Here is a 27,648-nt window from a genome sequence, read left to right on the forward strand (position 1 = left end):
AACCAGCCAATTGGCCTGGCATCCAAGGAGAAATCAGTTTCAATAAATACCATCATAAATTATTTCACATGGCATGGATACCATGAAAACATGAACACTCCCCTGGCAATAATAAGTTTAGTGCAGCATGGACAATTGGACATGCCACTTGTTTTAAATGGCAACGCAAAAAATTGTGAAAAAAAATGCAGGCCTTGGAAATTCCTTAGTTTTCTAGCATGGAGCATCAGATCTCTTCACAAACCTCCAGGCTTTCAAACATTACCAGTAATCTCCACAGGAACAAGAACCGTTGGAGAAATGATGAAACCTGCTGATATCTCTGACAATGATATTTCTCCCAGTAACCTTAGAAATATATTTTAATGCAGAATGACAATCAGAGCAAACTCTTAAATTTTTCTTGACAATGATCGGTTTCCCAGTTGGACTGGTTAGTAATGAATAAGCCACAGCAATCCTTTCACTGTGATTGAGAAGAAGCTTCTCCTTCAAAGTGTCATCCATGTCAATCAGAACTAATTCAGTTTGAGGAACATACCCAATACTCTTTATCTGATCAAGAAGACTATCAAGCTTTTCATAAATTTCTTTCTTTTGAGGATGAGACCAGTCTTCAACCCCAAACACATGAGTTTTATTTCCAATATCAACCCAACTGTAACCTGGCAACTTCTTCGTGTTGCCATCTCTTATCATCTTCCTCAAAATTCTTACATCTTCCCATTGTCTTTCTTTTGCATAAATATTTGAAAGCAAAACATGAGCCCCACTACTTTCAGGTTCAAGCTTCATCAATTTGTCTGCTACAAGTTTGGCTCTTTCCTTATCACCATGGGTTTTACAAGCCGCAAGAAAAGAACACCAGCCAAAAGCATTTGGTTCAAAAGGCATGCTATTTATAAAATCTTCTGCTTCTTTAAGCTTTCCAGCTCTACCAAGCAAATCAATAGCACAACTGTAATGTTCTTCTCTAGGCACTACCCCATAAATCTTGTCCATGGAATAAAAGTAGTTTAACCCATCCTCAACCATTCCTGCGTGACTACATCCTTTTAAAAGGTTAACAAATGTTACTGCGTTTGGTTTCAGTCCTCTGTGGATCATCCCATTAAAAGTTTCAACGGCATTTCTTCCTAAACCATGCTGAGCAAAAACTCCCACCAATGTATTCCACGCTATATCGTTTGGAGTTTCAATCTCATCAAACAATTGGATTGAGTGGTCAAACAACCCACACTTTCCATACATATCAACTAGTGCGGAAGAAACAAAAGGGTCTCTGTCAAAGTTGAATTTGACAACTTGACCATGGAGCTGGCTCCCATGTTCTAGTTTTGCTTGGTTAGCACAAGCTTTGATCAAGCTAGAGAAAGTAAACTCATTAGGTTCAATTCCCCACCTCCGCAAGTCAACAAAAGTGCTTAAAGCCTTCTCAATCTGATCCATCTCAACATAACCATCAATAATAGTAGTAAAAGACACTATATTTCTAAAACCAGAATTGATTTGGAAGACATTTGAAGCACTTACCATATCTCCAAACTTTGAATACATATCTGTAAGGGCATTTCCTATGAAAGTCTCGTATTCGAATCCAAACTTCACAATAGTTGAATGAAGGGACTTCCCAAAACCAGTAGCCTTAAGTGCACTGCAAGCAATTAAAGTACTACAAAGTACATGCTGATCAATAAAAACATCATCAATGACCATTTCCTTATAAGCTATTAAAGCTTTCTCAAAATTTCCATTTTTCACAAAGCCATCAATCATTGAAGTCCACAACACCTCATCCTTACAAGGCATTTCCTCAAAAACTTTAGAAGTACTAGGCACCTCCCCGCATTTTGAATACAAATCAGTCAAATTACTACCCACAAACAGTTCACAGCCGAACCCACATTTGACAACGAGACAATGCACCTGTGTACCAAACTGAAATGACCCAAGAGAGGCACAAGCTTGAAGCACACTTGAAAGGGCAAATTGTGAGGTAACTTCTCCTTCAACTCTCATTTGACAAAAGGTATACAAAGCCTCTCCAAACCTCAAATTACGAGAAAACCCAGTTATCATGGCTGTCCAAGAAACCATGTTTCTTTGTGGCATTCTGTCAAACAGTTTGATAGTGTAATCAAGCTCTCCACATTTGGAGTAGAAATTGAGGAAGTGATTCGTCAGAAAGGTGCATGGTAAACACCCTCCTCGGATCAGCTGAGCATGCAACTGTTTTCCTTTGATTAACTCTTTGGTTTGTGCATAGGTTTGGATAAGGTGAACCACTGCTTTGGAGTCACTCAGTTTGTGACCAAATGCAAAAACACTCTGAAATTGAAGTGCCAAAACAAAGGGTGAATTATGTAAATACAAAATAAATAAAATTATGGATTGCAAATAATAGCTATAAACAATTGCATTTATTTTTCATGATTTTATGCCCTGCCATTTGAAATATAATCAAGAGGGCCTATAATTTGGGGTGTAAAGTTCATGTTTTTATAATAAAATTTAACAGTGTCAATTACCCTTGAACACATTTAGCTGGTTTGATGATGCAATTGCTCTCATATTTTGTGGGATGTCACATGACTTGAGAGTTCCTATGAGAGTTGCACCTCTCTCTATCCCTGGATTGAAGCATTCTCCGTTTTGGGCAATTCAGTAATGTTGTATTGTGACGGAGTGCATCAGTAAGCTAAAACAACGTTTTTGATACCTTCTAGTGCAGACAAAGGAAGTATTATGGTAGCATGGTCTTACACTAGTGCTCACAAAGCAAGTAATAATAGTATATATGATTTGATTATGTGAATTTTTATTTACATATTGAAAATGTTTATTTTGTATTCAAAACTTTATTATTTATTTTTATTACTCAATTTTATTTTTCCTTTAACATTTTTTGTTACACATCAAAACCATTTTACCTCTTCGTGTTTCTTTCCTATCTAAATTATTTCATTTTAGTTTATTTCCATAGAGGTCTAGCTTTTCAAATATATATATATAGCCACTTTAGATAAGGTTATTTATAGTTACTCTTTTTTAACTAAATACGACCGGTCGTACGTTAAAAATGTATTTTCTCTCTCCGCCACGTCAGTCGACAGTGTCTGAGGAGAGAGAAAAAAAGAGCAGCTTTATTGTTATAACTAAGTACGACCGGTCGCACTTAGTTAAAAAAAAATAGCTGTAGATAACTTTATCTAAAGTGGCTGTAGAAATACTTTTTCTATATATATATATATATATCACTTAATACCTATATCAAATTTTTTAGTTTGACATTTAATTCGAACTATTAATATCAGTCAATATAATAATTATAATTTATTAAATTATATTTATTAATTAACTACTAATTCTAAATAAATTAACATTATCAAATTGACCGAAATCAATGATTCAAATAGGAATATAGGATGTCAAACCAAATCCTAATGTTAATTTATATGAATTTAACTGTTATAATTTATTAATTTAGATTTTTATGCAAAGAAACGACATCGTTGCATCCCGGTTCCTCTTTGATGGAAGAAATCTTAGCCTCTTTTGTTCAATCAATCAACGAACTGTGTTCTCTCCGCTGATCCCTGCGTCTCGTTACCAGCGTCTTCGATTTTCCTCTTCTCAGGTTGCTCTAAATGTGCGCTGCTATGATTGTAGTGTTTTTTGGATATGCATTTTGTTACTCTTCCTTTTTCCTCTGTTTGTTTCTTCTTCAAATGCTTTCTTTGTTATCTTTGTTTTTTTTTTTAAAATGACAAGTGAAGTTGCCACACATACCCAAGTTGATTCACCTTTTTAAATATGCTTTTTTTCTTAACCCCAATTGCTTAAATTTTTTCATTTTTAATATTGAATAGTCATTTTGATAGTTCAAATTTGTTCCGGGGTGTAAAGATCTCAAAATGGAAAATTTTCATGCACTTCAACACTGTTACTCTGTTCCCTGTATATTACTCAATTCTTGTTATATGAATATATTGATTGAATAGAGCCATATGATGGGAAGAAGTCCTTGCATCTATATTGGCAGTGTTTTATATATTTTTTTAATTTCAGTTTATGTTCTTGATTTTTTTTTCCTTGATAATTTGAGTTTATTTTTTACCTTCATGTTATGGTGTGAAGTCCAAATATACTTAATTCATGTATATGTACCCACAGCAATGCTTAGGTGCAGGCTCATCAAGAGTTTCTTGTGATTTTCAGGATAGGTAGGTATTCTTATCTGCTGTTTGTGCTCAGCTGATCAAAGAACTTTTTCTTAGCTTCTTGGAGCTGTAAATCTGGAATTAGCATTTCAACTATGGCGCTTTATGGAACTTCGTTATCCTTCAATGTGAGCTGCCTATTTCCTTTTGTCTAACCCAAAAATTCACTTGTGTTTTCTTATTTAATATTTTGTGGAATTGAAATGTCTTTGGCATCGGTTTTTGAAAATTATTTGTGTTTTGATTAACGATCTATTGATTAAAGAATTCTAGGATTGAAATTAGATTTAAATTAACTACTTGAAATGGAAATTGGGAAAACTTTAGGCATTTTCAATGACTCTGTCCGCTTGGATTGATTTCAATCTCTGTTGGAAACTGGTATATATGCTTAGAATTTCCGTTACATGGTTTCAAACAATATGACCTTTTATGAGTTTTGCTGAAGAAAATTGACTTTATGAATTGCTGAGGAATGAGGATAAAGTTATATTTCCCCTTTTAATTATTCTGTAGTTTAAAATATATATGTACATATGTGGCAAAAAAATTAAAATATTGCTTTTTTAATAAAAATTACGAAAACATAGTTGTTTTGAACCAATTTATTTATCTATTGCACTCAGTCACGCCCAAAATGAGCATGACTACTCACGCCTCATTTAGGCGTGACCCACAAGGCACTCACGCCATTACACCAAACAAATTTTCTTGTGTTTTGTTTTTAAACTTTCTGACATAAGAAACAAAATTCCTGCCATAAGCATTGACAATCTCATCAACCACTCTCTTGCAATTCTCATCATAACCCAAGTCAGCTGGTATAGCCATTGGATCCTTGGCATCTGCAGTCGTAGAGTTTTTAATCATTTCAAGAGTGTCCCTCGCTTCCTTGTCTTCCTGTCCCTTCACATACGTGAAAATCATAGTAGCACCCTCTAATGCAAACAAGTTGCATACGGCTCGTCCAATACCAGAGTCACCACCAATTACTACTGCTATCTTTCCCTGAAAATTAACACACAAATACAACTGATTAAATTGAGAAAAAAAAACATATATATAAAGAAAGTCAATTAATGTAGGGAAACTTTGATATATATACTTGAAGTTGTTTGATGGCTTGTATTCAGGGCAGGTGAATTGGGGTGTTGGATCCATGGCATGTTCTTTCCCAGGCTGCGTGCATTGCTTCTGAGGGGGGAAATTCTGTTCACCTCAAAAACGAGCTTTTGGGAACAGAGAAGGGAATCTTCTGAGTTGCTGTAAATGTGGTTTTAGTTAGTCCTGAGTAGCAGTGGATTTTGAAAAGAAAGCAAGATATGAAGAAAGCAAGATGATTTTGAAAACAAAACACAAAAAAATTTGTTCTGTGTAATGGGTCACGCCTGGAAAAGGCGTGAGTACCTTGTGGATCACGCTTAAGTGAGGCGTGAGTGGTCACTCCCATTTTGGGCGTGACTGAGTGCAATAGATCCGTAAATTGGTTCAAAACAACTATATTTTCGTAATTTTTTATTAAAAAAGCAATATTTTAAATTTTTTGCCGTACATATATATATAATTTGTTCCCTACCTTCTTTATATTGATTGATTTTATATATTCTATGAAGGGACTTTCTTCTACTATCAAGGAGTTTAAATTTTTGCCTGGTTCATTCATCGGTAGCTTTCAGAAGTTACGTCATGTTCATCTGCCTTCATTTACCCCAAACAGTTTAGTTTTTGACAAAAATTTTGGAAGAGGAGACCAAGTGTGTCTTTTGCATGGTCAATGTCTCAATTTGCAAATGGGGAGACTCAGTAAGTATCTTTGCTTGAAACCTGATAATTCATATTTATAATATTATAATCAGTCTTTAGCTGATTAGCATAAAAATTGTTGGCCAGCATTTTTTTTCTCATCTTGATTTTGCTCGAGTCCAATTCTTTTTGCATCTATATCCCCAAGTTTTCAGTACTAATTGATTTGCTAAATTTAGTTTAGATTCTCAAAAAATGCCTTTGGTTTTTATCAGGGAGACGACAGGGAGTAAAAAGTGAAGACTCAGAGGGCATATTGAGTAGTGAGAGCATTGCATTGGATGAACAGACTTTGGAGGAGGAGTTACAGAATGCTATTGCTGAAGAGAACTATACTAAAGCAGCAGAAATAAGGGATACTCTCAAAAACCTTCAGAAAGATAGCAAGACAACAGTATTTGGGGCAAACAGCCGGTTTTATGATTCATTCAGGAATGGAGATCTTGCATCCATGCAAGCCCTGTGGGCAAAAAGGGATGAGGTATGCTGTGTACACCCTGGTTTGAAAGGAATATCTGGGTATGATGATGTTATTGAGAGCTGGAATTTTGTATGGGCTAACTATGAATTTCCACTAGAAATTAAACTAGAAGACATTAAGGTTCATGCTAGAGGGGATATGGGGTATGTTACTTGCATGGAATTTGTAAAGACGAAAGGAGGCAGATGGGGAGGACAGTTTGTAACGAATGTGTTCGAGAGGATTGATGGTCAGTGGTTTATTTGTATCCATCATGCTTCCCCAGTAGACTTATGAATACATCAATCTTTTCAGTATAGACAGACAGTTTGCTCGCTCTTCTTCGTCGATCCTTCTCACTTTCTATGCCTGTATGGCTGTATCCAAGTTTGTTTTGTGTTGTGCTGAAGCTTCATCCATATCTAAAGATTCTCTGAAGTTACATGACAACTTGACTGTACAAATGATCTGTAGTAGCTGTGATATTTGGATTACTGAATTTATGATGAAGAACCTCCTTCCTCAGGCAAAGCAATGATAATGCTTCGGATTTATCTAGTCCAAACTTTGGTGGTTAAACCCTAGAATGTTGAGATATAAACTCGGAAGTAAAAATAGTTTACCCATGTACCCAGAAATAAAAAAGTTTACTCTGGTATCCGGGCCTTAATGATAACTTGTTGCAAAATAACTAGATGTCCTGCCACCTCACAACAATCTCCTTATCTAGTTTATTTTTTCTGAGAGTTACAATGTTAGCACATGCACCCATCACTTGTACCTCTGAACACATGGAAGTATTTTAAGTATTACTGGACTTGTCATGAACCAACTAAAGCTCTTCTTTTTTTGCACATTAGTTTGGCGTGCAATGCAACTGAAGCTCAAAACGGTTTTATTTTTATTTACTTATTTTTTGTGTTGGGAGGGGGGTGTTAGGAATCTTCTCTATTAGTTGAGTTCTTTTTGGCAATGGTGTTATCGATATGTGCTAATCATATTCAGAAGTTAGAAAAAACCATCTCTTATAACTTGGAAATAAATGTTTTTTCTTACGAAACAACTAAACAGTCCCTTTTCCAATTAATCCCCAGCAAAATTCTTTGGATTATTATATAAGCATATTCAAATCGAGATATAAAATCATTTTTAATAAAAAAATAAAAATAAAACAATGTACAAACTGAATCTATTAAAATGCTTGTCAATTTTCGAAAGCAAACATATTTAATACCAGATATTGTTATCATGGCAAAACTGAGTCAATGCATGCTATATACTTGGTTTGTCACCATATCAATAATCTCCAGTGTGCTGGCGAGAGAATTTCTGATTTTATAGTTTTAGTTCTCTTAAATTGTTCTAGTAGTCCAGACTCTGCAGAGGACAACCCTGCTAGTTTTATTTATTGACGTTTTGTTTTGTATAAAGATGGTGTTGGTGCAGTTGTTTCTTTTGTACAATGAGTATCCTGTTGTTTGCTACAACAGGTACTCTACTCGAATGTATTATTACTATACCAGATTCCTGGCATGAAGGGGAAATAGAAGAAAATAGAGAAACAAAAATGTTACTCTTTGACCTTATTTTCTACACTTTCTTTTTATCCTTACCTTTTACTGTAAAAAGGGAGAGAGAAAAACTCATGTTCTCCTGTTTTTTCTCTATCCCTTTTTCCAATAGAAGGTAAGGAAGTGTAAAAATTCAAGTGCAAGCATATCATTTATGAGAGAGATGTTCTGCATTACGTTGACTTGCTATTCCTCAGCAACTTGAAGACCTTAACATCTTATAACTATGAACATCTTAAAACCCTCTTCTGAATTTAAACTCTGCCAGCAGGAGAGAGTGGTGGAATTGGAGTATATTTTACTGGTGCTTTCCCCTGAAGTCTGCTGTTCTTGGAACTGGATTCCTTAAGGTTCTTTTCATGCATGCTACCCATTTCCAAAGAACCTGGTAGTTTTTGGCAGCTTAAAATAGCAACAGAAATGAAGAATGCCTGTAAATGACTGATTGCTGAATTGAATTCAACTGAGTAAAATTCATCATCCTTCAGTGGCAACAAAGTGAAATGGGGTGTGTCTTGCTCACCTCCTTCCTGAAAGTAATGATAAGGATGATGTAAATAGGATATCCACAATATTTATAATTGCATGCATGCATTCCCTCAGATAGGATGTAAAAGCTATACCTGAACAAAAAGTTGAAAACCATCATGGTATGATTTAAAACTTTTTGGAATATTTGAACCTTGCTTCTGGTTGGAGAGCACAAGCAGTTTGCAACCAATGTCCCAACCCCCACAATCACATGATCCCCCAGTTTTCCATCGATAGATCAATGGTGAAGGTTCACCTTTGTTTGGTGAACCATGTACACCACCTGGAAGTATAACGGTACTGCTACCGGAGATATCGTTTTCTCCAGAAATGCACAAGCATCCTTCGTCTGACAAGCACTCCAAGCATCCTTTCTTCAGGAAATTCGTATCACTATACAGTCCTTCACTGCTTAAGCTTTCACATGGGGTCTCAATAACAACAGCTCCAAGCTCTTTGCTCTGGATGAACTTTGGTGGTCCTTGATCAGGCTGGCCAATTTCAACACCCAATAGGACATATTCTTTAACCATAAGATGTCTCTTGGAGTTCTGATTGATTGGTTCAGTGATTTTAGAGCAAGAAAACTTCATCTGAGCAACAATATTGTAGGCATAGCCACAGCTTTTTTCTTTACTTCCATGACTTATCCATCCACCACTCTTTTTCTTAATTTCATTAACCAGGTAAAATGTAAAACAGCAGCCTAAATCATCCTTCTCCTGTGATGATGCCAAGCTATTCCTGGTAGCTACAAAAATCTTTCTTTCATTGTTGAGCACAAATTTAAACAAAGGCACTCCATTTTTTATTGTAAGCTGCAAGAGGCCTTGAATTGATGACCCCATGCTCTTTTCTGTATTCAGTGATTCATTGACATTGACACTGCTTGTCCTGAAGCTGATTGAATTCATGCTTCCCTTTCGCTTATGACTGCTTTCAGCTGAATGGTTTGTGTCTGATGCCTTATGCTTCAATATAGGGTCTAATAACCTCCGCAATGGGCTGGATTTGGTTCTGTTATGACTATTTGCTTTTTCTTTGATTGGATTATCCCAACGACCAGAAGATTGAGGTGTCACTGGACCAGACTTTGCACTAACATACATAGAGCTAACTTGTGGAAGGGTGGAACCCTCTTTGAAACTGAAACTTCTTCCAATCCGACTTAAGCTGAAGCTAAACCTACGGTTGTGGGATGGAGTCATTTCCTTCTGAGCTGTCAGCTCAGCGGTTTCTTGGTCCAGTGATTCCTTCAAATTACTGAAAACACACTGATTTTTCAGCTTAGTGTCTACAACATACTTTCCAAAGCAAGCATCTATAGAATGCAGAGTAGACATCTTATTTTTTATGGAAGCAGGTGTCTCAGACACAATAGAAGAACGATCTATACCCAGATCAGCATCTATGCTGTGTCGCATTGTTTCTGAAGAAGAAGCAAGCTCAACCATGGATCGCGGCAGTGGACATGAAAGTGGGATTTCAGAACATCCATCTTCAGGGTAAACCTCATCAGGAAGGGAAACGTATGACAAACTACTTTGGCTTGATTCTGAAAATTTTTCATCAGATGATGTTCTTAATTCAGAAAGCCGAAAATCCTCTGAAGAACTTGATTTGGGAACTTCTTGGGGATAAAGCAGCACAATATTACTTGGCTTGCTATGGTGATGTTTGCCACCAATGTCAAAATCTGACTCCTGCAACTGATCCACCTTTTTCCTAGTTTCACTGTTACTGGAACTCATTTTCTTAGAACTGAATGTGACCCCTTTGTTATTTGATTTTACTGATGGCTGTCCCATATAAGACCTGGACTCATCATTTCTCTCTTTTTTCTTGTGATTATACTCTTGCAAACCCTCCATGTTCTTCTTAACTCCACCATCCCTACCATTTGCATGTTCATCAAGAACAAATGAGACCCCGTGGTGCCTTACTTGTGAAGTTCTTTTACTATAGTCATTCCTCCTCTTCTTTTCAAGCGATATATCTGAATGAGTTTTGCCAAAGGACTCAAATTCCCTTGGTGTCATTCTCCGTTCATCTCCAATGCTCTTAGTTCCACTTTTAGAAGATTCAAATTGTTTGACATTCTGAAAAGGAAGTTTGGTACTTTCAGGAAGGCATTCCCTATAAGATGGCCTGATATCTGAAGAAAGCAAACCTTTTTTATCATCAAGACTGGTACATGATTTGGTGGCTGTTCTTGATGGTGGTTTACTGCTATTGAATGATGTGAAATTGCTCGCTAGTACTGGGATATGCTTGTGCTTGTGCTTCCATTTCTCGAGTCGAGACCAATCTAGAACACCAACATTGAAAGCCTTCTCTTGAGAGTTTTCTACTCTATCAGTACGCAGGAGATAACCTGGCAAATTAGACATGTGCTTGACAAGCTCATCACTTTCAGTTGCATTTCTCTTCACATTCTGAACACTCCCTTCTGCATTCTGCTTTGCTTTTTGTTTGAGATCATTGTGTTGTGGACCAACACCACTCTTTGACTTCAACTTATCTGCATCCTTTAAACTTCGATTTGATTGGGGCAATGCAGAACATTCTTTAGCTGTCTTTGAGCTGCTATGCCGTTTTGAGTTGATCTTTCTTAGCTCTAAACTGAATCCCATGTCTTCATCAGGTTTCAACAACCCATTACGTTGCTGTATATTGATTGGCATGGCGCATTATACACTCAAAACTTCAGTCTTCACTCTGATGTTTCACCCATAAGCTAATGCTGCAGAGAAGTTTCTCCCTTGCTCTGGCAATTATCTGCCGGAAATTATCACAATTGCATCAGTTCCAAAAAAGGGAAGAAGTAAGTTGAAAAGAGTGTTTAAAAAATTTGGTTAAAATGCTTCAACTCAACAGATAAGAGTATGCATTTTCTAAATAGCTTAATAGAAACAGATAAAAGGAATCAGGGTTAAGACTCTGAAAAACATGGATACAAGGTTTGGGAAGAGAAGGGTTCAAGCCATGGCACAATGATCGTTATCTTTGAAGGGAAAAAAAAATTACCACATTAAAGGGGAAACAGTTTTTTATGGCACCAAACACAAATTGTAACATTCATCCTGAAAACATTGAAAACATGATTTTGACTCTGTCCAGAAACTATTATGGCAGAAAGCCACGTAAAAGGGAAATAATTGAATGCATTGCACAAAAAGAAATGCACATAAACACGCCCAAAACCATGTACTATCTAATTCAATGAACAAAGTGACTATGGATAACTACACTCGGAAGTCCAAAACAGAGACATGACTGGACTTAATTCCACTAACCAACAACAAAGATTATGAATTTCTAAAATTGTACGCTAATTACACATAATCACATATCGTGGCATAACCATTGTTCAGAACCCGAAACAGAAAACAGACTCAAAACAAAGAACCATAGACATCATTACACATAAAATAAAACTCTGCAAAACTATGAGCTGGTTGATACCCAACACAAGTCAAAAATAAAAAAAAGAACCCAAATTGTTAATTAAAAAAAGAAAACAGAAAATTTATACAAAGCTAGAGCTCTGTTTGGCTGCTGAGAAAGCACTGCAACAAGAACAAAAAAAGCAAGATACCCTCTTCATGGAAAATCAAGAGCAATAAAACCCACATTCCCAATCATAAAATAAAATAAAAAAACACCAATCAAATCGTTTCCTTTCAACCCAAGACTCGATTTTTCCTTCATTTCCTACACACTGACATGCTCAAATTAAAGAAAAGAAAAGAAAAAAGACCCAGAAAAAGACTGTTGAAAAATGAAAAATGTAGCATCTAAATTCAACAACACAATCTAAAATTTTTCTCTGGAATCAAGAACATCATAACTTACCATCAAAATCAAAAAGAAAATAAAAATTAAAAGAAAAGTGGGAATGGCTACAATAATATGGAGAAAGATCCTAAACGTAATGGTGAAAAAAAGAAAAGGAAGGACGTAGTTTAGAAGCGAAGTAAAGTATTACTGCAATGAGGCCACTATTTGTGATAATCCTCCATCATCATCATCATCATCATCATTTTCATTCTTTCTTCTTCGTTCATCTTCGCATATTTTCTTTTCTTTTTTTCTTTCTTTGTGTTTTGTATTATTGTGCCGCGTTTTTCTTTCTCATAAAGAACAAAAGAGAAAAAGGAGAAAAAATCATCGATTACGTTACTAAAGGGGAAGAGAAAGAACGACTGAAACAAACAGCACCTTAATTAAGTGGGAGCGAGCGAGCGAGTGTGAGAGAGTGAGAGTGTGAGAGTGAGTGTGTGTGGGTGTGAGAGTGAGCGTTTCGCTTTCAATGAAAACGGTGAAAGGCGCGTGGGTCCCGCTAATGGAGACTTGTTTCGCTGTCGCGAATCCCAACGTATGGGAACGGGGCCCCTCTTACGTGTAGCCATTTCTAAATGCTGAGGGCATTTACATTTTTTTATTTTTTTTTATATTTTAATCAAGGATTAATATCTTTTATATTCTGTGAGATAAAATTATCTTTTACATATATACATATATGGTTCATTTTTTCTACCGTTAATGTAGATAAATTATTTACATTGAGCTCAAAACGACGTCATTTTGAGACAAAAATTAAAGTTTTTTTGTAATTATAATTTATTTTAGAGTTATAATAGTCTTTTTCATTTTAATTTTTTAACTCAAAATGATGTCGTTTTGGGAGTGAGTGTAGATAGCTTATCTACATTAAGTGTAAAAACGTTAAAGCCATATATATATGGGTTTGATATTTGTCATCTTAAATGACATAAGTTATGTCATTTTAGGAGAGAGATAGACACAAGAAATGTAAATGGAAGAGAAAGTGAGTGGTTTTTTAATTTTTTTAATTTAAATTTTAAATAAAAAATATTATTTTGTGTCAATCTCTCTCTTAAAATGACATAACTTTATCTTTTAAAATGACAAACATTTTTATATATATATGTATATATATATATATATATATATATATATATATATATATATATATATATATATATTGGAGATTCCAATCGGTTCATCACTTCTAGATTAGTCCCATTCGGGACGAATACCGATATTAAGATTTTAAATCCCTGCAAAAAACGATATTCGGAAGGATCAAACACATTCTTTCCTCCAATTGCTCAGTTTCCTGGAACCAACTGAGCTACATCATTTGATAATATCCATATTTTTTTTTCTCTTCATGTATATATCCATACAAGTTCCGTATATTTTTATGTGTGTATAAGAGATAATTTTAAACATATTTTCTTTAAATTAACTATTTGTATTTTTGTTAAAAAATAAGAAAGAAAACAAACAAAGAAAACGTATTTCGCGGAACGGTGATCCGGATTCCGGATATAACGTTGCGCGTAGAACAGTAAAAGTCAGCATCACATGCCACTAAACAAAAATAAATACCCCATTTTCATTTTCTTGTTTATTCATTTAACATTTTCTTTCCATCTCAGTTTTTATTGATGAGGTAAAAAATTTCTGTCGTTATTGCATCAGTTCAATCAATTAAATTCCTAATTAAATCTCAATAGTGTTCCGGTTCTGAGTAAATAATGTATTCCTAGCATTAGACTGAGATAACGTCCCAGGATGGACGATTAATTATCATGCACCAAATCTGTTACATTACAAGGTTCTCATTAAAGCCACGTTAATGAGAGAATTAAAATGAAAAGCAAAACTAATTCTCTTCTCTAAATTACTGATAGAGTTAAAATGAAGGTACTAAATAACATAGTTTTAATCATGTTAAGTAAAAATATGAATGAAAGTATTGTATAAAAATTATAGTTAAATAGAATGAAATATAAACAAATAATTGACAATAACAATAAAATTAATTCTTTTCTAGAGACCAACGGATTTTGAGTTTGAGTATCTCTGTCATACTTCGGAATTGGAACCAGCGAGTAAATAGATTAGGTCGGCTTACAGGAGCCTACAGTCTAGTTTATGTTAGGCCAGATTTGACTTATTATAAATAGTAAAATAGAACAGGCTTAGCCTATTAAAATAATTTATTTAGAAAACAGGTCATAGACTTTTTTTTGTACATATCGGGCCTATAAGCCAACAGTCTGGCCTATATCATATTATTTATTTAAAATATAATAAATAAAATTATTATTTTAATAATTTTTGAATAATAAAATAATATTATTTTAGTTATTCTTTTAATTGTTAAATGTTTAATAGGCTTAAACAGGCCTAGGCCAATTTTTTTTTTTTTTTAAATATAAGTCAGGCTAGACTTGTAATTTAGGGCACATGCTAATAGGCCAGGCAATACCAAATATTTTTTCTACACAGGCCAGACCTATTTAAGTTAAAGCCTAGCCTAACTTATTTACACCCATACTTGGAACACACAGGAATCGAATCCGCTGGGATCTTAGGGGCATTTGGTATAGGAGAAAAAATTTTTTAACCAGGTAAATACAATTATTGGGGAAATGATGCGAAAGTAAATTTACTGGTAAAGTTGAAAAAAAAATTATTTGATAGGACAAAATATTACCGAAAAAATTAATTTAAGTTTTCAAAGTTTTCAATTCAAAGTAAATTTGTTCTTTCTTTAGTAAATAGGAATTACCACCTACAATATGATCATCTATCACAGTGTCTTGGTTGCAATTTTTCACATAAATTTTGTTGCCTAGGCAACCAATTTTCCTAGCTATTTTTTTTTTTAATCTTCTACCAAACATTGTCATCTTCAAATCACTATCTGATTTTCCTAACTATTTAGGACAAAGTCTCCTACCAAATAGCTCCTTAACGAGTTGTTACTAGATCAATAAGTCTTGAATAAAATTAATTTTTTTTTATGTATAAATAGAGTGTGAAAGAATATTAGCATGACATGACGATTGGTCATACGGTTACATGAACAGAAATGAAAAGTAACATGTTCAAAAATTGAAAAGCATAATACAGAAGTTGATGGTGGGAACTGCTACTCATCCTAATAGTGGTAGTCCTAGATAAGCACTAGTCTAGGTGTAGGTTCGTAAGGCGAAGAATTTATTGACATTTTTTCTTTTGACGGTTTTGAAGGTAGAATCTTGGAACAAGCTCTTCTTTTTGTTCTCACAAGCCTTCTTGTGCCTTTCTTCATTTTCTTATTTATATTTCCTTAATTTTTGTTCACAAAAAGATTATCATATATTCTAATATTTGTAAATGCATATAATTTATAATGGACTAATGTTATATATATACGAATTTGAAGTTAGTTTAATCATTTATAAAAAAATTAAGAAAATTTTAAAATGATTCAGATAAAAACCATGGACAATAATCAAATATACAAACATTACTTCAAAGTAATATCATTTATTTTTTTGATTAACTTACTTTTTTTCCCCTTTCTTTATATTTTATCGTGGAAACAGTAAAATTTTCTTTTTAATTTTTATATTAATATATGTTTTAGAGGTATATAGAGTGTATTGTAAAATCAACCTAAAAATGTAATTTTTTTGTATAAAAGTATGGTGATTCAGTAAACAAATGTACCCAGCTATTTTTTTTTTCATAATAAAATATTTTATCAATAATTTACTTTTGTAATAGATGAATTTAAATAAAATATTAATTGTATAGGTAATGTTATTCTTCATATAAATTCAATATGCTCAAATCACTGTCTATCCAGTTTATTTATTTTCATCACATTCTTTTTTTCCTTGTATTTTCTCCTTCGGCTTAAAATAAAGGTGTGATATTTAGTTTACCAAAAAAAAAGTGTGATATTTGTACCCAAAAGGCATAATATTAAGTTATAATCAGCCGAAAAGGAAAAGAGTGGTATGCTTTAATTTGATAAAGGAGGAAGAAGCGATATGTGATTATTTATGAATGAAAAATTGGCATGAAATGGGAAAAAGCTTTCCACCAAATAAATAAATAAATAAAATGGGAAAAAGCTGTTTCTATCTGCATTACTTTCAAGTTTTGACGGGCAACAATTGTTCTATTACCTTAGATGGGGTCATGATAATGATGAGGAAACACTTTCACGTAATCAATTAACTCCAACACACTCCTAAAGAAGGCCGGGAGTAGCAGCTTGAAAACTTGACTTCAATCGCTTCACTCCTTTCAATCTAAGTCTCTAAGTTGCATAAAGAGGTAGAGGAGAAGACTATATATATTCCTAAAGTCCACTCACGAACTTTACTTTTATGATTTTTTTATAGATACTTGTGTTGAGATATATAGTCCCACATTGATTAGATGGACAACTAATATGGCCTTTATAAGGCCTTGGGCACTCTCACCCCTTGAGCTAGCTTTTGGGGTGGTGTATCCCAAGGTTCTTTACATGGTATCAGCCTCACCGTCCCCCGCTTTAAAAAGTGGAATTAAAATAAAAAAAAGCACAAAAAGGTGAACCAAAAATTGGGCCTGTGCAATTCCACGCTTCTAGCCCAAAGGGCTCTTGCGTGAGGGGGCGTGTTGAGATATATAGTCCCACATTGATTAGATGGGCAACTAATATGGCCTTTATAAGGCCTTGGGCACTCTCACCCCTTGAGCTAGCTTTTGGGGTGGTGTATCCCAAGGTTCTTTACAACTTGTCTATAAGATCTCTTCGGTTATACTAGATTTAAAAACGTTGGGATGGAAGATAAGAAGCATTTTTGGATTTCTTAATTTAAGATTTTGCAAATCACTTAAAGTGGTGAAATTTTGAGCATTTGGGGTTTTAAATTTGTAGGGCTTTTGCTCCCTTTAGAATTTGTCCTCATAGACGGCGTTAAATAATATGAGATGGTGAATGTGCAATCCGGTTAAGAGGATTAATTTTTGATTTATGAATCGTGTTAGAGGTTCTTGTATGAACATCATCAATTCACAAAGTATGTTGGTCGTAGGTGGGTGATGATGGGTGGTAAATGCGTAGAAATAGGTCAAATGTTCTTTGCAAGTCTTTAGAGGTTAAGGAATATTTCAAGTTAATTGACCATTTTACCTTCATTTTTAGATATTTTTATCAATTTGCCCTGATCCCCAACATGTTGATCGTGTAACGTAGTAAGTGGATCACTTAAGTACAAGGCTCCCTTAGTTGAGTAAGTGTCGAGCAGAAGAGTTTCGTTTTAAAATCTCCTAATGCACCAAAAGGGGTATACAGATGCTCGATCCTCCCCTCTCTGCCCCATAATTATAAATCACCTCCAAATTTATAAAAATTCCCTAAATCACATGACAAAGGCGCTCTTCATAATCAATCTATTATTTTTCATCAGATTTGTAGCTAATTTTGGTGAGTATTTGAGCAAAATTCTCAAATTCAAACCCTAACCCCAATGTGATTTCGTTGGTTGTTTCTTCCGAATTTGTGATTTTATTTGAATTTTGGTTTACTTTTGCAGCTTTGTATTTGTTCCTAATGGCTGATAGATGACCATTTAAGAGACTTGCTTCGAAGAGGTGTACGAAGAACCGCCACGATGGGTCCTCATCGTCTAAGTTGGTACATCTTAACTCGACCTGCTGGCCAGCCATGTGATATGGGTATTTGTTCGAAAAAGATCAAATTGAGAATGCTCATTTTGTATCGGGGTATCTTTCGAGAAGCATAGTAGAGTCGAAGTATTTGGATTTAGCATTTTCCATGACAGGAGGGGTCTCATTTTGTATCGGGGTATCTTCCGAGAAGCATAGTAGAGCCGAAGTATTTGGATTTAACATTTTTCATGGCAGAGGGGTTCAACATTGTACATGTTCTTGAATGCGCACACCTAAGAGTGCTTGCAGAATGTCATGCCCTTATTCAGAAGTCATAGTGAAGGCCTTCTACCAAAATTGTCACTGTTGAGGGAGACTGTTAGGGTCAATGTTCGTTGAAGAAGAAAAGATAGGAGGATCAGAGAAAGAGAAGAGAATTAGAGGATTTGAGAGAGAGAGTGAGAGAATCAAAATACCATCCATGCTTCCTTTCATTACTAGCGATGCTTTTACTACATTCTACATCCCTCTCAACCGTTTAAGAATTATACTCTAAGCCTCACCACCATTACATGCTCTAGACTCGCACCTCCCCCTATACAAATAATGCATGGTTTCTGTTGTTACATTTAACAAGAATAATCAACTAGGTAACTGGGCCGCTTAACAAGTCTTCTGGGCCGGATGTCATTCTGGGCCATAACATCCCCTTGTGGTGGAAAAACCACCTTGTCCTCGAGGTGGGTTGGGTCGCTCCAGAAGCCCATACCCCCATCAGAAGCAGCTGGGCGTACTGATGTGGGGGCAACTGAAAAGTCAGACACCTCAATTGGTGGAACTGCTGTCACCGTTGGATGAAGAGTGGTAGGTAGCGATTGAGTGGGTGGGATTTGTTGGGCAGGGACTGAGCCTGCAAAAGTGGGTGAGCAGCTGTCTGTTGCAGTCGTAGGGTCCTTGGAGCATTGAGGGAAGGAGCCCACATCCCCATCAGAAAAAGCACGCCTCATTTCCTTGGAAGGACTGGTCTCTAGAGCGTTCTCCTGAGTGAGTAGCTAGACAGGAGGGGGGATTTGGGGTATAAAGGTTGTATTTTTGGACCCAAAAACCTTCGCCTTCGGTGGTGCACGGTAGTTTATATGGTCAAGCAACAGATCCGGTGAGTTCTCACTAAACTCAGTGATATCTTTTGCATCTTCCCATGTGGAATCCTCCGAGGAAAGTCCTTCCCATTGTACAACACTTGAGGCACATGCAGGTTGTCACGCCAAATGGTACGGGTTGACACGATGGCGCGTGGCTTGTGGACTGGTGGAAACGCCGAAGCTATCGGCGGCAGCTGATGAGTAAGTGGAGGCTCCGTGGACCTGAAGGGACGCAGGAGGGAAATGTGAAACACTGGATGAATCCTCGAAGATGACAGAAGGTTCAACCGGTAAGCAACTTGGCCAATACGTTCTACAATCTCGAAGGGACTGTAATAATGGAGGCTGAGTTTGTGAGACGACCGCCGGTACACTGAAAGCTGGCGATACGGTTGTAAACGTAACAGTACTTTATCCCCAACCGAAAAGGTGAAATATTTCCTCTTCTTATCCGCTGTTGCTTTCATATGTTGTTGTGCCCTGATTAAGTTTTGTTTAATGATGCTCACCGGCAAGTATACCGATCGCACAAGTAATACAGTGATAAGAAAAAGTATCGTCTCCACAGAGATTGTGATCAAATATCAACTAATCGTTCCTTTTAAAACTGGAAGAGTTCAAATTGATGTGACAAATATTGTTGATTTGGGTAAAAATAAGAACTAAAAAGTAAAGACTTATTTTTGGCTTTTTGTTTATGAGAAATAAAACAGAAATTGATTTTGTAAAATATGGAAAGGCATTGTAGCTAGAGTGCACTCACCAAATGATTCCCACTTCTTACTCTGGATTGATTTACAATATTCATTTATATTATTACTCAGACAAATTATTATCTAAAAATATTTAATAGTTAACCCTCAATTCTTTGCAAGGTTAACCCTTTAATCCCAATTGGAACCCCAATTCCTTGCAATATTCCTCATGGTATTAAGCAATGAACCCAATAATTTAAGCATCTGCAATCAAATATACATCTATTCCTAGCATGCATATAAATTGTTATCCTACCCCCTTTCAAGATCAAAACCTCAATATTCCTATTTAGGGTTCTAACCCTCAAACTATCATCAACTATTAGATTGATCAATTCTAACAAAGAAGATATAAATTATGCACAGGGTAGAGATAAATATAATTATATAAACGAACAATCATAAACCAATCCGTTGTAACAAGGGTTCACATAGGGTTTGTGACCCTAACTACAATAAAAAGAAACTTAGCCAACCATTATCATGATTGACCTAGCAATATTCAACATAAACTGGAAATTGGAAAGGAGAAGAAGAAGACACAGACATTTTTTCTCGCACAACGGCGCCAACTTGCGCCACTTTTCTGTAAAGCGATCCTGGCAACGGCGCGGGTCTGCGCCATAGCGGCGCCAGTCCGCGCCACTTTCTGGAATTTTTATCAACGCTGAAGAATTCGCACACCAGCGCGGGTTGGCGCCAGTCCACGCCAACTTGCTGGAATTTGTACCACGCGGTCCTGGAAGTCCGCAACCCGGCGCCGGTTGGCGCCAGTGTGGCGCCAACTTGCGCCAACTCTCTATATTTTGGCCCAAGGTTCACCGTGTGGAGTCGCGTCAACAAGCTTTTTACAATTCTGTAGTTTTCACTTCTTCTACCTATATAAACACAATCAATAGGTGAGAAATATCATTGACATGGAAAGAATCAATATAGTAAGCAAATATGTATATAAATTGCTCTTTTATAACTCAATTCTTATCATTTTCAGCTTATTAAACTACATTTTTCAGAGGCACATCATTTAACTTTGGCCAGGATGGCTGTCCGGGAAGTTAACTCCGAGTCGACAGCTTCATTTGTGGATGAACCCAGAGTATAAGCCAACATGTTAGGGGGATCTTTACCAAAAATAACGTGATAGGGAGAAAAACATGTGGAGCTGTGAACTGTTGTATTGTAGTGGTACTCGGCCGAAGACAAATGTTTGGACCATGGAGATGGGTAGTCATGCGCGAAGGCACGAAGATACAGTTCCAAGCTGCGGTTCAAACGCTCCATGATGCCATCTGTCTGTGGATGGTAGGTAGAGCTGAAACGTAAGTGAGTTCCTTGCAAACGGAAAAGGGTCTGCCAAAAGTTACTCAAAAATAATGGATCGCGATCTGAGATGATGGATTGTGGCATCCCATGTAGTTTGCAGACGTTCACCCAGAAGGCTTGAGCTACTTTGGCCGCGGTAAAGTTGGGCTGCAGTGGGGAAAAATGAGCCCCTTTTGAGAAACGATCAATCACCACCAATATGGCCGTGAATCCCGCAGATAATGGAAGGTGAGTGATGAAATCCATTGCCAAATCTGTCCATATCTGATCTGGGGGTGGAATTGGTTGAATCGACCCTAACGGGTAGTGGTTGGGTGGTTTAATTTTCTGGCACTATTGTGCAGTTTTGAACCAATTTGGTGACATTTGTTTTCATGGATTTCCAGGTAAAGTCTCGGTGGATGCATGACAGAGTGCCCCGAATACCTAAACGACCCCCTTTAGGTGAAGAATGACAATCCTGGAGTATTTGAGGGATGAGTTGGGAAGCGGCTGGAATAAAGATGCGATGGTGATGAAAGAGCAAGTGATCCCTGAGATATCAGTGAGGAAAAGCAGCTGGATTAACTTGTAACCCATGTAGAATAGATGTAGAGTAGGTATCCTGTTGTAACTCAGACTGTAAAATTCCTTTGTAAGTGCTGATAGAAGTGGTTAATACTGCCAACTGGGAACAGTTTCCCTCGGAGTGCAACTCCGGCTGTCGTGAAAGGGCATCAGCCACTTTGTTGGTCTTGCCCGATTTGTATGTTATGGTATAGTTGAACCCTAGCAATTTGGATAGGAATTGTTGTTGTTCTGGGGTTTGGATGACTTGGTTCATCAAACTGAGCAAACTCTTGTGATCCCTGCAAATGGTAAATGCACCCATAAGAGGTATTGCCTCCATTTAGCAACCGCGTATGTAATGGCAAACATTTCTCTGATGTAGGTGGACTTGCCACGCATAGTTGGAGAAAGTTTTCGGCTGTAAAAAGCCACTGGATGTCCCTTCTGTAATAATACGGCGCCAATACCGACCCTTGAGGCGTCTGTTTCAATGGTGAACGAGACATGAAAGTCTGGAAGGACTAAAATTGGGGCAGTCATGAGATTGTCCTTCAATGTCTCAAACGCAACAGTAGCTTCAGAAGACCAATGAAACCCGTCTTTGGTTAATAAATTTGTCAAAGGGCTGGCAATGTGGGCATAATGCTTAATGAAACGTCTATAATAACCCGAAAGCCCAAGAAAGGCCCGAACTTGTGTGACCGATGTAGGAATGGGCCAATTCTCAATCGATGTGAGCTTTTAGGGATCTGGAGATACCCCTTGACTGGAGATTAAATGACCCAAAAATTAAATGGAGTGTTGAAAGAATGACCATTTGGACAACTTTGCATACAAACGGTGTTGACGCAGTGTTGTGAGGACAACAGTCAAATGCTCACAATGTTCCTGCATATTCAGGCTATAGACCAAAATGTCATCAAAGAATATAACTACAAAACGTCTCAAAAATGAGGAAAACACCTTGTTCATAGTAGATTGGAAGGTGCAGGGTGCATTGGATAACCCAAATGGCATTACCACAAATTCATAGTAGAGGAGGGATGCGCGCCCTTTGCATTTATGGCCGAATACATACTTTTCATCACAGTTGTAACATAAATTTTTGTCCCGTTTAACTTGCATCTCTTCTGGTTAAAGTCGTCTGATCGTAATGGCTGAAAGTGGTTTGGGAAGGATGGCCTTATTTATATGGCTGGTAGGTTTATGATCTGGAAGTATAGGTGGTGTGGAAGCGGTTTTGGGGTATGGAATCCAGGGTCGGTTAGGTTTCTCGTCGTTTATCTAGTCCTCATAAATTCGAGCCAGTGAATAAGCCTCATGCAAATCACAGGGTCTATTAGTCAAAACCATACGTCGAATTTTTGTTTTGAGCCCAGAAATGAAAATTTTATGTAGCATAGGTTGAGAAACGCCGGGAACTTTACCAGTTAATTTTTCAAATGCAGCTTGATAATCAGGTACAGATCCTGTTTGTTGCATTTTGACCAAGGCACCTGCAGGATCATCAAATTCGGAAGGACCAAAACGATTGTGTAAGGCTATGCGGAATGTATTCCAAGTTGGTAGAGCCAAATCGTCGAAGGATCCATTGAACCAACAAGCAGCTGGTTCCTCTAAGTGAATAGAAGCAAGAATTACACGTTCATGCTCTGGAATGGTAAAGAAACGAAAATACCATTCAGCATCTATAATCCATGAAGAAGGGTCACCGGATGAAAATTTAGGAAAGTCCAATTTAACCTATTGTGGGCGGTTAGAATTGGAAACAACACCTAAAATGCCAGATCCAGATGTGCCTGAAGTGCCGGAAGAGTTATGTTGCTGCAAATCTAACAAGCGAGCAACTGCTTCCTGCATTTGTGATTGTGATTCCTGTAGATTAAGGAACTGTCGTTCACGCAGGTTTTCAGAAGCATGAATTCAATTTTGAAGGTCCTGGACTCCCTGTGTGATTTCTTGTTGCAAGAGATCCACCCGAGTGGACACATCTCGTAGTCTCGTGTTTTTGGCCATGGTAATGGGAGGAAGTAGCTCGATGGAAGCACCAAATTTTTAGGGTCAATGTTCGTTGAAGAAGAAAAGATATGAGGATCAGGGAAAGAGAAGAGAATTAGAGGATTTTAGAGAGAGAGTGAGAGAATCAAAATACCATCCATGCTTTCTTTCATTACTAGCGGTGCTTTTACTACATTCTACATCCCTTTCAACCGTTTAAGAATTATACTCTAAGCCTCACCACCATTACATGCTCTAGACTCGCACCTCCCCCTATACAAATAACACATGGTTTCTGTTGTTACATTTAACAAGAATAATCAACTAGGTAATTGGGCCGCTTAACAAGTCTTCTGGGCCGGATGTCATTCTGGGCCGTAACAGAGACCTGACATCCATCATGTGCGGCATTGACATTCTGGTGACTTCTGAGATGTGGACAATGTTACTAGGATATGATTTCAATGTTGATGAGGTTGTGACATTTATGATAGGGAGAGCCATGCGATTATAGGTATGCTGACATTATGCACGAGGTGAAGATGCGTGGTGTCAAGCTTGCACAATACACACAGTTTGGTGTTAGGTTGTTGAATGTGGATGCATGTATTATATTTTATCATGACCTATATTATATTCCCACAACCTTATAATCACGATAAATTATTGGAGAGTGACCTAGTTGTTATACCAGTCATCCAACATAGAGTGAAAAAATTCTAGGGGATTATCATGACCCACATTATATTCCCACAACCTTATAATCACGATAAATTATTGGAGAATGACCTAGTTGTTATAGCAGTCATCCGACATAGAGTGAAAAAATTCTAGGGGAAAAAATTCTAGTTGTTATATTCCCATAACCTTTCTTGTTTAGGGCAAAAAATTCTAGTGTACTACAGATGTAGATAGAACGAACTAATAGAAACGCGCCATGTCAGCTATTGTGCAGGAGAGAAGAAAAAAAAACTTTTATATTTTACACTATGTATTAAGAAAAAACAACTTTTGCATTTTACACTATGTATTACATAATGTAAATACACCGTCGCATCCTGTGATTGGTGCACCTTTAGTACAGAAGATGTGCTAATTTAGAAGATCTTAGAGAGCTTCGAGATACCCATGGATGGTAAAACTTTCAAGACCATAAGAGGCTGGAACTCTAGGTTCGCGAAATGTCTCTTAGAGTAGTGTGGCGTCACCAAGGTTAGGAATGTGTGACAATGGAAAACACATCCTTGTTGAGATATTCAAGTGTGATGAGTCCCACATTGGTTGGTAATGGGCTAAGTGAAGTATATAAGTGGAAGGACCTATGAACCCAATGCCTTAAGGTTTTGGGTTGAGATATGGTGTCGACTCCGCTTGGTGTATTTGGAGTAGCTTAGCCCATTGGTGGTGGTCCCCCGCCATAGGCTTTCCCCTAGACCCGCCTGACAGTGGTATCAGAGCCAGGTTGTACTCAAGCTATCCTAGTGATTGGCTAGGAGATGGGTTGAGTACTTTGTGCTTGGGGTACTCGGTTGAGGGAAATCATATCAATGTTGGGTTTCACACTTGAGGGGGAGATTGTTGAGATATTCGAGTGTGATGAGTCCCACATTGGTTGATAACGGGCTAAGTGAGAAGTATATAAATGAAAGGACCCATGAACCCAATGCTTTAAGGTTTTGGGTTGAGATGTGGTGTCGGATCCATTTGGTGTATTTGATCCACTTAGCCCATTGGTGGTGGTCTCCCGCCACAGGCTTCCCCTGGACCCGCCTGACAATCCTGTGCCTAAAGTCTAGTTTGATTTGTAGAGGGGGATGCACATATGAGGAAGCTGATGATGGTGTTGATGAGGAAATCCCTATGCTGGACACTCCCTTCTGCATTATGCTTTGCTTTTTGTTTGAGATCATTGTGTTGTGGACCAACACCACTCTTTGACTTCAACTTATCTACATTCTTTTGACTTCGATTTGATTGTGGCAATGCTGAACTTTCTTTAGCTGTCTTTGAGCTGCTATGCCGGTTTGAGTTGATCTTTCTTAGCTATAAACTTAATCCCATGTCTTCAACAGGTTTCAACAACCCTTTACTTTGTTGTATTTTGATTGGCATGGCACAATATACACTCAAAACTTCACTCTTCACTCTGATGTTTCACCCATAAGCTAATGCTGCAGAGGAGTTTCTCCCCTTACTCTGGCAATTATCTGCAGGAAATGTTCACAATTGCATCAGTTCCGAAGAAGGGAAGAAGTAAGTTGAAAAAAGAGTTTAAAAAATATGGTTAAAATGCTATAACTCAACAGATAAGACTATGCATTTTCTAAAGGGTAATACTTTTCTTATGTTGCATAAGAGAAGTATTATCTCTTACTCAAACAATAAATAGGAGAGAGAGAAAAAAATTCTTATGGGACCCATTTGAAAAATGTGAGTGTAGAAGATAATACTTCTCTTATGTAAGATAAGAAAAGTATTTCCCTTTTTTAAATAGCTTAATAGAAATAGAAAAAAGAAATCAAGGTTGAGACACTGAAAAATATGGAGACAATGTTTGGGAAGAGAAGGGTTCAAGCCATGGCACGATGAACAAATAAATGATCTTTAAAGGGGAAAAAAATGACCATATTAAAGGGGAAACAGTTTTTTATGGCACCAAACACAAATTGTAACATTCATCCTGAAAACATTGAAACATGATTTTGACATTGTCCAGAAACTATTATGGCAGAAAGCCACGCAAAAAGGAAATAATTGAATGTATTGCACAAAAAGAAATTCACATCGACATGCCAAAAACCATGCACTATCCAATTCAATGAACAAAGTGACGATGGATAGATAACCACACTCGGAAGTCCAAAACAGAGACATGAGTGCACTTAATTCCACTAACTGATAACAAAGATTATGAGCTTTTAATATTTTATGCTATCTCCACATCTATAAAGCCCCGACTCCGACACGGCATTTTCGATACATTTGCAATACGTTCTCGATACAACCATTAATTCGTCGATATAGAATATGTTTTACGTTCTCGATACAACTATTAATTCGTCGATATAGAATATGTTTCCAATACGTTTTCGATACGCGTATCGGATACGTGGAAAAAAAATTCAGAACATCGGTGTTTCATAGCTCCTCATAATCGCATATCCTGGCATAACCATTGCTCAGAACCCGAAACAGAAAACAGACTCAAAACAAAGAACCAAAATTCTGCAAAACTATGACCGTGATATCTATGAGCTGGTTTATACCAACAAATAATCGAAAATGAACCCAAATTGTTAATTAAAAAAAAGAAAACCTAAAATTCATACGAAGCTAGAGTTCTGTTTAGCTGCTAAGAAAGCATTGCAACATGAACAAAAACTAAGATATCCTCTTCATAGAAAATCAAGAGGAACAAAACCCACATTTCCAATCATAAAATAAAATAAAAAATACCAATCAAATTGTTTCTTTTCAACCCAAGACTCGATTTTTCCTTGATTTCCTACACACTTACATGCTCAAATTAAAGGGAAAAAAAAGACAGTGATGGAAAATGTAGCATCTAAATTCAACAAAAAAATAGTAAAGGAAGGACGTAGTTTAGAAGCGAAGTATTGTAATGAGGCCACTATTTGAGATAATCCTCCATCATCATCATTTTCATTCTTTCTTCTTCGTTCATCTTCGTATATTTTCTTTTCATTGTGTTCTGTATTATTGTGCCGCGTTTTCCTTTCAAAGAAAAAACATAAGAGAAAAAATCATCGATTACGTTACTAAAGAAACAAGCAGCACCTTAATTAAGTTGGAGCGAGCGAGTGA

The 27,648-nt window shown here is 36.7% G+C and overlaps 3 protein-coding genes across 4 annotated transcripts; 1 reads left to right on the forward strand and 2 right to left on the reverse strand.

Annotated features, from left to right (window-relative positions):
* Positions 1–261: 261 nt before the first annotated feature.
* LOC133318371 (putative pentatricopeptide repeat-containing protein At5g52630) lies at positions 262–2,540 on the reverse strand. The gene is made up of 2 exons (XM_061520357.1): positions 2,529–2,540; positions 262–2,328 (listed from the first exon to the last, which is right to left on the reverse strand). Exons 1-2 carry the CDS (start codon positions 2,538–2,540, stop codon positions 262–264), a joined length of 2,079 nt encoding a protein of 692 aa, XP_061376341.1.
* Positions 2,541–3,539: 999 nt separating this feature from the next.
* Positions 3,540–7,311, forward strand: LOC133318391 (uncharacterized). Of its 2 annotated transcripts, none has more exons than XM_061520377.1 (4): positions 3,540–3,637; positions 4,219–4,348; positions 5,834–6,023; positions 6,239–7,311. In XM_061520377.1, the coding sequence occupies exons 2-4, from the start codon at positions 4,316–4,318 to the stop codon at positions 6,778–6,780; spliced, it is 765 nt and encodes a 254-aa protein (XP_061376361.1). In that variant the 5' UTR covers positions 3,540–3,637; positions 4,219–4,315; the 3' UTR covers positions 6,781–7,311. The 2 variants fall into 2 exon arrangements, with proteins under 2 accessions (XP_061376361.1, XP_061376362.1); XM_061520378.1 differs by having other exon boundaries at positions 3,576–3,649.
* A 997-nt stretch (positions 7,312–8,308) lies between these two features.
* LOC133318372 (uncharacterized) lies at positions 8,309–12,669 on the reverse strand. The gene is made up of 3 exons (XM_061520358.1): positions 12,574–12,669; positions 8,678–11,363; positions 8,309–8,584 (listed from the first exon to the last, which is right to left on the reverse strand). Exons 2-3 carry the CDS (start codon positions 11,267–11,269, stop codon positions 8,309–8,311), a joined length of 2,868 nt encoding a protein of 955 aa, XP_061376342.1. The 5' UTR covers positions 11,270–11,363; positions 12,574–12,669.
* Between the last annotated feature and the right edge of the window lie 14,979 nt (positions 12,670–27,648).

This window comes from Gastrolobium bilobum, unplaced genomic scaffold (assembly GCF_033153095.1).
Source record: "Gastrolobium bilobum isolate Gb01-03AN ecotype WA unplaced genomic scaffold, APGP_CSIRO_Gbil_v1 utg53169, whole genome shotgun sequence".
NCBI lineage: Eukaryota > Viridiplantae > Streptophyta > Magnoliopsida > Fabales > Fabaceae > Gastrolobium > Gastrolobium bilobum.

Bases quoted from the DNA above. Each gene is read 5' to 3' on its own strand.
- LOC133318391 (XM_061520377.1), top strand. From the start codon at position 4,316: ATGGCGCTTTATGGAACTTCGTTATCCTTCAAT. The intron at 4,349-5,833 runs GTGAGCTGCCTA...TATTCTATGAAG, and splicing joins GAACTTCGTTATCCTTCAAT to GGACTTTCTTCTACTATCAA. The intron at 6,024-6,238 runs GTAAGTATCTTT...GGTTTTTATCAG, and splicing joins TTTGCAAATGGGGAGACTCA to GGAGACGACAGGGAGTAAAA.
- LOC133318372 (XM_061520358.1), bottom strand. From the start codon at position 11,269: ATGCCAATCAATATACAGCAACGTAATGGGTTGTTGAAACCTGATGAA. The intron at 8,585-8,677 runs GTATAGCTTTTA...CATTACTTTCAG, and splicing joins GTTTTCAACTTTTTGTTCAG to GAAGGAGGTGAGCAAGACAC.